The sequence below is a fragment of the Brachyhypopomus gauderio genome, unplaced genomic scaffold (genome assembly GCF_052324685.1).
Source record: "Brachyhypopomus gauderio isolate BG-103 unplaced genomic scaffold, BGAUD_0.2 sc72, whole genome shotgun sequence".
Taxonomy (NCBI): Eukaryota; Metazoa; Chordata; class Actinopteri; order Gymnotiformes; family Hypopomidae; genus Brachyhypopomus; species Brachyhypopomus gauderio.
In genome coordinates this window covers 1,174,652-1,188,068 of record NW_027506893.1, presented here as the reverse complement: position 1 = coordinate 1,188,068, position 13,417 = coordinate 1,174,652, and the positions used below count along the sequence as shown (strand labels likewise).

The following is a 13,417-nucleotide window of genomic DNA, read 5'->3' as shown; positions in this document are numbered from 1 at the left end:
TTTAATGTGGTAAAGTAAGGAAACAGGTACAGTAGTTTTTTTGTAGTTATTTATTTACAAGTCTTTATAACACATACATGCACTCACACCTCTTCAAGGAGCAGTTCGGTAATGGACTAGTCTATTGTTCACTTTTATTTCTATTTCCAAGAGCGTTTGGGCAAACCAAAATCTAGAAATAAAACTAATCTAACGGGTGCGTGGCTTCCGTAAAACCCAGTTCACTGTGCAGTGAATTGCCACTGTTAATTCTGAACTTGGTTTAGTGCTAAAAGTTAAGTAGCACGGAAATGTATGTGAACCAAGAATTACGCGTGAGTCACTGTTAGCAGCCTGTCTATCTAACACAAAAGACGATCTGTTATCGTCTAATGTCGTCTGAAGTAAAAAATGAGCTAAAGTGGGTGAGGACAAACTGGAGAATGTGGTGTGAATGTGAACGGTCAATCACGACACGAGCGAAAGGAAAATTATGTGGGATTTTTCTCGGGTAGGCAACTTATTTGTGGAAGAACAAACAAATCTGTTGAAACTTCAAATCAGCAAAGAAATACAGGAGCTCATTCTTCAGCCGACTAAAGACTAAAGGTGAAAAGTTATTCTTATCTCAATGTACAAAGGATTAAATATAGATGGAGATACAACGGGATTTATTTTAAATACGTTAGTTCCCAGAGATTTAAGAAAAAGTTTCTAAAAATATATATATATATATTCGTTTACTTAAATAAATGTGACGTAATCTAGGTTGTGCCTTTTATTGAAAAACCTAAACCTCAGAAAAGCTCATCCTGTTCCAAAACGATTCGTGTGGAAAAGTGTAAACTTGTACATACCGAATGATTATGTAAAGCTTTACATGTATTAAGAATTTATGGCATCTGATACGACAAAACTTTCCGTACTAGACGAGTTGTAAAGCGAAGTTGTGTATTAATGGTGTCAAGGCAGCAGAGGCGATGACGGACTATTGTTTCTGTTATATTCAGTTATCGAAAACAAGTTGCCAAATTAATCAGACGCAGCAAAACTTAAATCGGAATACTGCATACGAAATTCCTCTGTTTCGAGTCATTTTCCATTATTTGATAGAACTGTCGACAACACTGTTTTAATACTGAATTGTGTCATTCTGTTATTTATTCTGCTGTGGTCCCGGGTTGAGTGATGGCACATTTTCGGGGATCTTCTAATGAAGACATTTCCAGCAGTGAGGACACCAATTCTTCTGACTCAGACAAAATTAATAATTTTGGTGTCATGACAGTATGGTGAGTGTGTTCAAACTGGACTGTGCTACACTTGTGTGTATGTGTATGTTAAATTATGTTCTTTGTAAGATTTTCTGATTTTTTTTTTCTTTTTTAGTCTAGAGCAATCAAGCCAGAGACTTTCATCTGCTCCAAGCTGCATTTCATTACAGAGCAATTCATCAATGCGTCTTCCCATCAGATTTAGAAATAATTACAGTGATGGGAGTTATTCTTCAGGCCAACGGTACAAACCTAGGAAACCAAATTTCACATCAAGCACAACATTGCCTTGAATCCTCCTAACACACATCATTCAAGTAACTCTCATCTCACAATGATCTCAGTGCTACACTAGACTTGTGATACTCGTCCCTTGGTTGCATTCTAAAATGTTATCTGTCCCTCTGTGCCCTGAGACGGTGAGATCAGGTGTGTCATGAGGGAGGCGTTTGGTTCTCTGTCCTCCATTTAATGACAATCAAATACGTCTGTGAGCTCATACATCAGAAGAGGGCGGACAACAATATCCTCCAAGAATGTTAGGCCACCTCAAAAGATATTAGGCTACCTGGTCGTGCATTTATATGTATTGAACCCTTGAATGTAGCACTGAATAACTCTAGATTTGGGGAGTTTAAGCCTCTGCCTCATTCTAGTGATTGGTTTTTCTCTCTGAATACTCCAGACCTGAGAATCACTTAGCTGCCCATGAGAGGAGGCATGGCTGCGGCTCTAACTCCGCTCTCTTATGTGCTTGCAGTGAGAGGTGCAGAGCCAGAACCCACAGGCGCATGCACACCCAACCCTGCGTCTGCTGGGGGGGCAGAGTGACCCCCTGCTGCAGGGCGGGACCCCAGGTGAGTGTCGCGTGCAGGTGGACCACTACCTCACCTCCTCAGGGATACGGATCACTGCTTTTCACTTGTAATCATTCCATTACAGCCAATTAGTTGATACTTCAGTCCTAGGTGATGCCCAAAAGTAATAACTCTCACCCATAGTTAAGTCTCGGTTTTCCCAGTAGCCTGAAATATTGGAATTCCTGCCTTTTCCCAATAATCCTTAAGGCTGGAAATAGTTGTAGCCAGTGTTCAGTGTTGTAGCCATTTCGAGATTATGCTGTTTTCTGTGTTTGAGGCCGAATCTCCTTTTGTATGATCTGACAAGGACAGAACCACAAATACAGTGTTTGATTATTCCTTCCACTGTTCCAAAGCACTTTGCTGTGTGCCTGATATTTTCATGGAGGACTGCTTCAAAAATTGTGGGGATTAACATAGATGCTACTGTTGGCATGTGCAGGTGGTTAGCTACATAACACAGGCTACCTTCCTAGTTTCCTTGCAGTGAATGTTTCACACTTGGGTTGACATTTTGGTGCACATACTTAAATAAGAAATTTAAAAATGTACAGTTCCATCAGTGGATGAACAACATCAACATCTGTGAAATTACATCACACCTGAGATATGAGCTGGAGAGTAAAATACGTACCACTCTGAAACATCCTGATCCAGCCAACCTGGCAATGGTGTCATTTCTACCTTATGACTTTGGGCCAGAGTCTATACTGATAGTCGTCACCTTAGGGTTGACTATGCAAAGGTGGGCAATCATCAGTGCTTCTAAGGGATTTGATGGTTACCACATTTGGGGGGTGATTGTATTACCTAGACAGACATCAGACGAAGAATTATGTCCATAGAGACAAAGGGGTGAGATGTGAAAGGATCATATTTTCTCAGCTCCTACACTCGTTTGGCAGAATTGACACCATTGGAAAAACAACCAGACTGATTTTTAAAGCTGCAGTGCTTCTGGAATATTGAACTATGTAAATTATTTGTAAATTATGTAAGTAGAGCAGAAATTATGAACACTGAAAATAAGCATATTAGATTCATTTCACAAGGAGAATTGATGTGCAAAGACTTGTCATTGAAAGAGGGAGTGTCAACATGGTCTCAGTATCACACACGTTTCTATACGTTTCTATACATATTTATACATGTTGCCCAAGAGCTTATAATGAGCATGTATGTGCTTTTATGTCCCTGTAGAACCATGGCACGGTGTTAGCACAATGTGCAGATAAAGTGATGGATCTCTACTCCTCCAGAGAAAACTGTAAGTATGGAGAACTCAATCACAGCACTCCAGCTGAGACTCAAACATTTTCAAGTGATTAGTTTTTTTCCTTTAATGATATCGGGGGGGGGGGGGGGGGGGGCATGCAACACCAGCTCTGTGATGTTGTAACGTACTGGATTGTTCGAGGACGGAGGGCGGACACAGTCGCTAAGAGAGTGGAGATTTATTTAACATAACAGAGGCGATCTTCGCAGCAGAGAGGGACAAACCACCAATACATAAACTAAACACACTTTCTTGACTGACGGGGCATGATGACACATACACACAAGAGTCTAACATAGGATACAAGGATAGGAGTTAACGGGAGGTTTATAATACAGTAATACAATTGAAGACTAACGTACATTGACTCAGGTTAAGGTAAGTATAAACAATGCTGAAACCAAGCGGGAGGAACACAAACATAGAACAAGGCTCAAACGAAACTAATCACAGTAACAAATAAAACCAGGCAGGCACAAACCAGAAGACACTGGCAATAAGTGAGAACTCAGGATGAAGATGCCGGGGGAAACGAGAAGAGAAGGCAGGTTCTCGGAATGATAATCGCACGGGTAACACAGATATTCGGAATGATAATCACACGGGTAACACAGATATTCGGAATGATAATCACACGGGTAACACAGATATTCGGAATGATAATCACACGGGTAACACAGATATTCAATAAACAAAGATCAACAAAGACTAGGGAGAAGCGAGGGGTTTAAATACAAAACTAATTGAAGACAGGAACAAGACACAGGTTAAACGCATGACAAAAACGAGAGGCTGAAAAACGAGAGGGGTGGGAAAACAAGGAAACACAGAGGGTGAGATTGACAGCGGGGGCGTGGTGATACTTTACACGTGTGGGCTTTTTTTAACCAATGGCTCTGTCATATGTGGGCTTCTCTATTTGTCCACTGGGGACAATACTTCCCAGGTTCCGTGTCCTTGTTTTGGATTCTGGGTCTGCTGTTTGGGACCGTCGTTATCACTGCCGTCAATATGCGGTTTACTGCTCCCTCGCACATGCAAGGTCAGTGTATGGGTTGTATGGCATGTTTGAGGTGTATGGCATGTGTGAGGGTTGTTTGTGGTGTGTGGGGTGTATAGTGGTGTGTGGAGGGTTTGTGTGTTCTATTGGATGCATAGGTTGTATGAGGTACGTTATAGGGCTTACAGAAAGTGAATAGAATTTTCTTAGCCCAAAAGAAAGTCTTGAGTAGATGTAAAGTTGAGGAGCAGGTTTACTGATCTCAATTTCACTCCTTACATTTCACCTAAATATCCTTCACTTTTGTTTTAGTGTCTGTTCTCCCTGTACGTCACTCCAGTTCTGTTAACTCACTCGCTGGCTTCTCCCGGCAGGCACTCAGCGCTTGGTTGGACACCATATCCCCCCTCCTGTACTGTAACATGTTAGTGTGGTTTTAACAGGGTAAAGTCCAATCTCATCTGATCGTATATATCCATTTTCAATCTGAACATTAAACACATGCAATTAGGCATGTCACAATACCAGATACAATGCTGGCCAAAAGTATTGGCACCAGAGAAATTCTGTCAGATTACGCTCCATTACTCCCAGAAAATGATTGCAATTACAAATGCTTTGATATTAGAATGTTCATTTAATTTGTCTTCAATGGAAAAACACAAAAGAGAATGAAAAAAGTCAAATCAATTAACATTTTACACAAAACACAAAAGTAGTCCCTACAGTTAAACATGGCGAAGGTTCCCTGATGTTTTGGGGTTGCTTTGCTGCCTCTGGCACTGGACTGCTTGACCGTGTGCATGACATTATGAAGTCTGAAGACTACCAACTAATTTTGCAGCATAATGTAGGGCCCAGTGTGAGAAAGCTGGGTCTCCCTCAGAGGTCATGGGTCTTCCAGCAATGACCCAAAACACACTTCAAAAAGCACTAGAAAATGGTTTGAGAGAAAGCAATGGAAACTTCTAAAGTGACCAACAATGAGTCCAGGCCTGAATCCCATAGAACACCTGTGGAGAGATCTCAAAATGGCAGTTTAGAGAAGGCACCCTTCAAATCTCAGGGACCTGGAGCAGTTTGTCAAAGAAGAATGGTCTAAATTCCAGCAGAGCATTGTAAGAAACTGATTTTGTCTAAAGGTTGTGCTACCAAGTATTAGGCTGAGGGTGCCAATACTTTTGGCTGGCCCATTTTTTGAGTTTTGTGTAAAATGTTAATTGATTTGACTTTTTTCATTCTCTTTTGTGTTTTTTCATTGCAAGCAAAATAAATGAAGATATTAAAACCAAAGCATTTGTGATTGCAATCATTTTCTGGAAGAAATTGAGTATTATCTAACAGAATAGCAAGGGTGCCAATACTTTTGGCCATCACTTTATGGCCCAGTTGGTATTGATACCACTATAAATCTATGATTTTCAATACCACAAAAAAAATTAATAAATAAAAAAATTTATAAAATGAATGTCAACATAAACACTTTTAGTTAAAATGTCTTTTTTCCCAGCAAAAAAGTGCAATTTGGTTATCACACAACATACTTTGGTTCTTCCAAGTAGAATTATTTTAAGTACATAGAAATTCAAAAAATAGCTCCAAGAAAACCTCAGAGATGCTGTAGACAGTCTGCTAGTAGCCTATTAATATTATGAGCAGGGATGCAGGGTAAACTCTGTTTATGTAGCTTTTTAAACAAGAACGTTTTACTACATCACTGGTTATGAACTACCACAGCATTAGCCATGCAAGCGAACGTTAGCTGCTTGTGAACATTGCGCGCTGAGCATGATTACAAGAAATGCTGTCTTCCCTGTTCACAAACAATATTGGTAAAGTTTCATGTTCTGAACATTTTAATAAAACTCACTCATACTGAACTCTTTATATAGCTCTGCATGTCCATCTTTGAGGTGTATTTCCTCCGTTAATGACACATTTTTTCAGATACTGTCATGTACAAGTTCTCTTTTGTCCTGCAGTAAGACACTACAAAGATGCTCCAGCAGAGCAGGACTGCAAAAGAGCAAGACATGTTCATCGACCTTGAATTTACCTGCATAACTGATTATGATTCTTTTGGATCCTGATTTGACTGGATCTTTTCTCATTCTGATTCTTTTGGATCCTGATTTGACTGGATCTTTTCTCATTCTGATTCTTTTGGATCCTGATTTGACTGGATCTCTTCTCATTCTGATTATTTTGGATCCTGATTTGACTGGATCTTTTCTCATTCTGATTCTTTTGGATCCTGATTTGACTGGATCTCTTCTCATTCTGATTTGACTGGATATTTTCTCATTCTGATTCTTTTGGATACTGATTTGACTTTGGACCTTAATTGATTCTGATTCTTTTGGATGACTCTGGACCTTTGGCTTTCTTCACATACCATTATTAACGGTAACCAACTATGGTGCTCTCTCTCTCCCTCCCTCTCTCTCTCTCTCTCTCTCTCTCTCTCACTCTCTCTTTCTCTTTCTTTTCAGAGCCTAAAACCTCACAAGAGCTCAGTCTCATGTTGTTGGGGAGGTCTGGAGCAGGAAAGAGTGCTTCGGGAAACACACTCCTCGGGAGGCAGGCGTTTGAAGACAGTTTCTCCTTTTCACCTGTGACGAAAGACTGCAAGAGCCAAAGCGGGGTGGTCTCGGGGAGGAACGTTAAGGTCATAGATTCACCCGGGCCTTTGGAATGGGCGTTCTCTAATTGCTATGCTGAAGGGTTTTCCGCTCACGTTTTCCTGCTGGTGATCAGGTTGGGCAGGATAAAGGAGGAAGAGAGAGACGGCGTCAGGCACATTTCTGAGCACTTTGGTTCAGGGGCCCTGAATCATACACTGGTACTGTTCACTGGGGGGGACCTCTTAGGCAAGAAGGATGTATCTGAATTATTAGACCACAGCCACCCAGTCCTAAAGGAGCTGATCGGTATGTGTGGGGGTGGGTATCATGTCTTCAATAACAAAGTGACAGATGACAGGCAAGCTGAGGAACTGCTCGTGAAGATGGAGGCAATCGTGAACTTCAACAGTGTTTATACCATACGGGCAGACACAAAAAATGTACACAATGTCAAGAACGTAACAGGAGAGGAGACACTGTGTATTTTCTGTGTAATATGTGTAGTTCTGTTAGTGGTGGACCTTGTGAGAGTTGTTCTAAGTGCTTCTGTGATTGTGGTGGCAAAGAGAGTTGATGTCTATGTCACACAGGTTTCAAAGAACATTCTAAGACATGCCCACACAAAATCAGACATAGATGACAAGGTACGTAAGGTTTACATAACGGATGACATGAAGGAAGCAGAGATACATCAGACAGAGAAAGAGACGACTGAGTCAAGTGGGGTGAAAAAACTGAAAACAGAGAGGTCACATATTGTAACTCATCATCCAGTAACTAGAAAGGTACACATAACACCAGTTACAGTTGTGATCAAATTTATTCAACCCCCACTGAAATAAAGTGTTTTGGCCAGTTTGACATTGATTTTGATCATTTCAGTCATCTTATTTACAATTATATCAAAGAGGCACTTATAAATTAGACAAACATAACATAATATTTATGATGGAATAGCCACAAATGTCTTTACTGTGCTCACATCATTATCAGTTTTATTCAACCCCCTAGTGACATTATTTTTTAGTACTTAGTACAACATCCTTTTCCAGTTATGACAGCTTTCAAGCGTGAAGCATAGCTTGACACAAGTGTCTTGCAGCGACCTATGGGTATCTTAGCCCATTCTTCATGGGCAAAAGCCTCCAGTTCAGTCACATTCTTAGGCTTGCGCACTGCAACTGCCTTCTTTAGGTCCCACCAGAGGTTCTCAATTGGATTTAAGTCTGGTGATTGCGATGGCCACTCTAGAATGTTCCAGCCTTTCATGTTCAACCATGCTCTAGTGGACTTGGATGTGTGCTTCGGATCATTGTCCTGTTGGAAGGTCCAACGTCTCCCAAGCCGCAGGTTTGTGACTGACTCCATCACATTTTCCTCCAAGATCTCCTGGTACTGAAGGGAATTCATGGTACCCTGCACACGTTGAAGCTTTCCTGTACCATTAGAAGCAAAACAGCCCCAAAGCATAATTGACCCCCCGCCATGCTTCACAGTAGGCAAGGTGTTCTTTTGTTCATAAGCCTGGTTCTTCCTTCTCCAAACATAGCGCTGGTCCATTGTCCCAAACAGTTCTAATTTAGTTTCCAAAACCTGTTCCAAAACCTTTGTGGCTTGTCCACATGACTTTTGGCATACTGCAGTCGACTTTTCTTGTTCTTTGGAGTCAGCAAGGGGGTGCGTCTGGGCATTCTGGCATGGAGGTCTTCGTTATGCAGTGCGCGCCTTATTGTCTGAGCTGAAACTTCAGTGCCCACATCTGACAGGTCTTTTTTCAGTTCCTTAGCAGTCACGCGGGGATTTTTCTCCACATTACGCTTCAGGTAGCGCACAGCAGTCGCGGTCAGGATCTTCTTTCTGCCACGACCAGGTAACGTTTCCACTGTGCCCTTTAACTTGAACTTGCGAATGATACTTCCGATAGTGTCTCTTGGAATATTTAACAACTTCGCAATCTTTTTATATCCATTGCCATTCTTGTGAAGAGCAATAACCTCTTCTCTTGTCTTCTGGGACCATTCTCTTGCCTTCACCATGCTTGGAAACACACCAGTAGATGTCTAGAAGGAGCTGAGTATCACAGTCCTTTTAAATCTGCCTAATTGGTGCTTATCATGCTTGACTGCTGCTCGTTGACATCCACAGATGTTTTCAATACCTGATGGAAAACACTGGAATGAACCTCTGTTCTTAGGAGTGGTAGTCGTAAAGGGGTTGAATAATTGTGTCAATGAAGAAATCACAAAAAGGCCATTTAATACTTTATGACAAAAAAAATTGATGCTATCTTAGTTGCATTTAGTTCTTTAACAAGTCCTTGTAAGATTTCATTATGAACACAATTACAAATGTGCACTGAATTTCATAAAACCCTTCGCAGCATTGGGGGTTGAATAAATTTGATCACAACTGTATATAAGATGAAGGGATAGGTAATCCAGAAGGTCAGGATGATGAGAGGAGCTGGACTAGGATTATTCTGCTAATTCAGAATAATGAATCTCCCCCATTTTGCCTAGTTGGTCTTGTTCTGCTAGTGTGGTGCTGTCTTCTGATTGTTCCCATTGGTTGCAGATAAGAGGTTGGTGTATTATTACTGGGAATACCACTAAATGCTGGGGATGTGTGTGTATTTGTCTAATGTCCAGTTGTGTAATAGGCTATGACTTCAGAACACAAGGATCTAAATCTGAGTTCACAGAAATGTATTTGACTATTATGGAATAATAGTTCATCACATCTCAAATTCAGTATGGTTGGATACGGTGATGAGGAGGGAGAAGAGGAAGGACACAAGTGTTGAGAAGCACTGTGTTTATTATGAGTGATCCTGTATTCAGTGGCATTAAATCAGTCCATATGCAAAGAGCCAGAACTTCATGAAACCAAACCGAGAAACATAAAGATGCTGAACACCAAGGAAGAGCAGAAAACAAAACAGACTAACAAACTTGGAGCAAGAACACAGGAAAAGTTCAGAACACCAGGATAAAGTTGAACACAGGGATGGACAGAGATCCACACATCACCAGACAAGACTAAACAACTGTAATGGCACTTAATCTGAACTTAATCTGAGGTTTTTACATGACCTTTTGTTCGGTGTGTATGTAATATTCTCTGTGCATATATGCGTGTGTACTGTTATTAGGGTATTTCTATGTTCAGTGTTTGAGGGACCAGTTGTAATAACACTGAAAAAATAACTAAATTTCCTGTCATCTATTTTGAACATTTATCTAATTATTTTACATCTTAATGTTAAGAATCATTAAATAGCAATAACAATTGCATGCCATTATGCCAAATGTTTTTGTTGCTGTCAGAATAATCTATTACAATAAATCATCACATCACATTATCTCTTTATTGTGCATTATTTATTGCTTGACTATTGATTGTCACCATGGACAAAATTTTGATTTCATAGGTGGGGGGGACACAAATGGCTTGAGAACTGCCCCCCCAATTGAGAATTCCAGTGCCCCTGTGGTGTAAATGGCAGAATGGAAATGTGAAGGTTTATGATTTTGAAACCATTGTATAAATGATGACCATAATAAAACTGCCATACATGCTGAGCTGTATATGTGTCTGCTCATTAAAGAGATGCTCCATAACCTTCCTGATCTTAGCTAATCTGAGAGGGGCACGAGATGTGAAGAAACTCTCTATGCATTACTCTTTCTGCAAGGCTCTGCAGGCATGGCATACACAACGCCATAACATGCGTGTGTAATGCAAATATATAAGGTTACTCTGTAGACAGACGAAAACAAGAGTTTAGCCATCACAGGGCTGGTAACTGGGAATTATAGATCCTACACACATTTTTGCAAATGTTTTAAATTCTACAATGTGTGAAACTGTGAGGGCAAATTAAAAATGTATAAATAAATAGTAGCAATGGGAGTGTTTTTGGTTAGTTAGTGATGATTTGAGTAGCTAGCTCTTGAAAGTGTCAACCACACGACAAAATCTGTCACGTAGGGCAACGCCCCCTCTCGTAGCTGTCACTCTGGGTTCCCTCATGTCCGTGTTCCCTGCCTGTTTGTCCCGCCCTGCTCGTTTGTCTTCGTGTTTCCTTGTTTGTTACCACGCCCCAGTGTCATTGCCATCACCTGTCCCTAGTTAGTTTCTATGTATAAAGTCCCGTCATTCCCCAGTCGTGTCATCCGTGATTTTGTCTACTTAGTGTCTTGTGCTTTGTTCTATCCTGTCCTTTGTGAGTATTGTTTCCGCTGCAAGTATTCCTGCCTGTTCCGTGTTTCCCCGTCGTGTTGGTTTATCTGCCCGAGTATGTCTGTTCGTATTTCATGTCTGGACTGCCTGCCTGTTATGACCCATGCCTGTGTTTTCGACTCTGCTTATGGTATTCCCCGTAATAAATCTCGCTCATCTCAGCGATTGTGTCCGTCTCCTCGCTCCGTGGCGCGTGCCACGTTACAAAATCATTCAGTCAAAAGTTTTTAAAAAGTTTTTGTTTATATTGTTCATGTATTATTCTAAATGTTGAGTTAAAGATGTATTTGGTAAATAAAACATTTTATACAAGGGTTTTTATCAGGCGACATTCAAATGAAATGACATCAGAGAGATGAGATGGTACTTAAGTGTCCGAAATGGCATAATTAAGCAGTTCGCACTAGATTCGAAACAGTACTTTCTGCTCCACAGTAGTATGTTCTTTCAGTGTGAGAGTGGGCAGTATGCATACAACCTTTGACACTACATCCTACATCTTACGTATGTCATATGACGTCACACTACCACAGTAAAAGACCACTATTCATTAACATTAGAATGATTAAATTGACAATTTTTTCATAAAGCAAACGTCGTACATATTCCTACTTGCTCCCTCGGATTTATTACCACATTCCCTTTCTCCGGATGTTTCTCTCATTCTATGTCCTTCAGTTTTCATTGCTCAATTGGTATGAATGTCACAGATGACCACATTGACAGTCTATCAGTATGAATCAAAGGGTTTTTCTCATACAGCTTTGAGGCATACTTCATGAGTTACAATCCATGTACAAACATTTGTGAGCATCTAACCGCGTGGTCAATTTGTGCTCGTGATTAGGAGATATCTGGTTTGAAAACAGCTCAGTGCAAAAATATTCTTTGATCTTATAAAATATATGTATAATCATGTTTCATTATTGTCAATCACTAAGGCTTTTACAAAGTATTTATTTAAATTGTTTACATTTATTTCTATTGTTTTTGTTTGTTTTTTTTTTTTTTTTACAATAGATTAAAAAGTATATATACAGCATTATCATATTGTTGTATTGTGCCCATCAGTGGCGGATCTAGGATTTTTCTGAGTAAGGGGCCATCAAGGGGCCACAATATTCATAGAGGGGCCAAGTATTTGTCCAACATCCTTGCACACAATCGCACACAGTCAATTGTTAATATCCCTCAACTTTTAACTTTCATGGCATTCAGCAACAGTAAGTGAATGAGTGCATAATTCACTGAAATTTAAAGACTATTTACAGAATGAAAAGCATACCATCAGGTCCTACTGGAGCAGAACAATCATTGGACGTCTGCACTGGATTCTGTGCACCACACTGGAATCCCTCCTCGGGATTTTTGGATTAAGCAGTTTCTGCCTCGGTTACCGAACCTGCTTCAGTACATTGTTACTGTTAAAAATGCACTTCCAATAAAGTGAGTACTGGAAAAACTCATTTTGCTGCTGAATGTAAGTTAACTACTAAAGTAACTTGTAATCTATCGTAGTTACTTTTAAAATCAAGTAATCAGTAGCATAACTAAGTTACTTTTAAAAGGAGTAATCAGTAATTGGATTACTGCCATGGTGGGAATGACCTGTTTACCATGTAGGTAATGTCCTCTGTTTACCATGGTGGTAATGTCCTCTGTTTACCATGTTGGTAATGACCTCTGTTTACCGTGTTGGTAATGTCCTCTGTTTACCATGGTGGTAATGACCTGTTTACCATGGTGGGAATGACCTGTTTACCATGTAGGTAATGTCCTCTGTTTACCATGGTGGGAAAGACCTGTTTACCATGGTGGTAATGACCTGTTTACCATGGTGGGAATGACCTGTTTACCATGGTGGGAATGACCTGTTTACCATGGTGGTAATGACCTGTTTTCCATGTGTATTTGATTGCGTCAGCTGTATGTTGTTCTGGATTTAAACATGTCCTATTATGAACCTTCCCTGTCTTGCTTAGGAATGAATCCGTGTGAGTGATGTGGGGATTCTGGTATTAGCAGCGTATTTCTCACACACAAATGTCTTTGGGATAACATATACATGTACTATACTATTCTAGAGGAACTTTAGGATGTTAAACAAAAGAAAAACAAACAAAAAAAACGATGTGAAATTGATTGTTCACAGCTTTTCACTG

The 13,417-nt window shown here is 40.2% G+C and overlaps 1 protein-coding gene across 4 annotated transcripts; it reads left to right on the top strand.

Annotated features, from left to right (window-relative positions):
• The first annotated feature begins 308 nt into the window (after window positions 1-308).
• LOC143491228 (uncharacterized) lies at window positions 309-10,509 on the top strand. 4 transcript variants are annotated; one of them, XM_076990052.1, is made up of 7 exons: window positions 309-588; window positions 1,166-1,271; window positions 1,369-1,497; window positions 2,014-2,110; window positions 3,314-3,380; window positions 4,336-4,431; window positions 4,764-5,645. In XM_076990052.1, exons 2-7 carry the CDS (start codon window positions 1,168-1,170, stop codon window positions 4,808-4,810), a joined length of 540 nt encoding a protein of 179 aa, XP_076846167.1. In that variant the 5' UTR covers window positions 309-588; window positions 1,166-1,167; the 3' UTR covers window positions 4,811-5,645. The 4 variants fall into 4 exon arrangements, 3 of the variants coding, with proteins under 3 accessions (XP_076846167.1, XP_076846165.1, XP_076846164.1); XM_076990050.1 differs by lacking the exon at window positions 4,764-5,645 and adding an exon at window positions 6,882-10,509 and having other exon boundaries at window positions 314-588; window positions 1,199-1,271; XM_076990049.1 differs by lacking the exon at window positions 4,764-5,645 and adding an exon at window positions 6,882-10,508 and having other exon boundaries at window positions 315-588.
• Window positions 10,510-13,417: the final 2,908 nt, after the last annotated feature.

What these genes read in the sequence shown, in the direction of transcription:
- LOC143491228 (XM_076990049.1), top strand. Translation starts at nt 1,168, where the DNA reads ATGGCACATTTTCGGGGATCTTCTAATGAAGACATTTCCAGCAGTGAG. An exon ending in GCTGCAGGGCGGGACCCCAG is followed by an intron (nt 2,111 to 3,313) that starts GTGAGTGTCGCG and finishes ATGTCCCTGTAG; the next exon opens with AACCATGGCACGGTGTTAGC. An exon ending in TGCTCCCTCGCACATGCAAG is followed by an intron (nt 4,432 to 6,881) that starts GTCAGTGTATGG and finishes CTTTCTTTTCAG; the next exon opens with AGCCTAAAACCTCACAAGAG.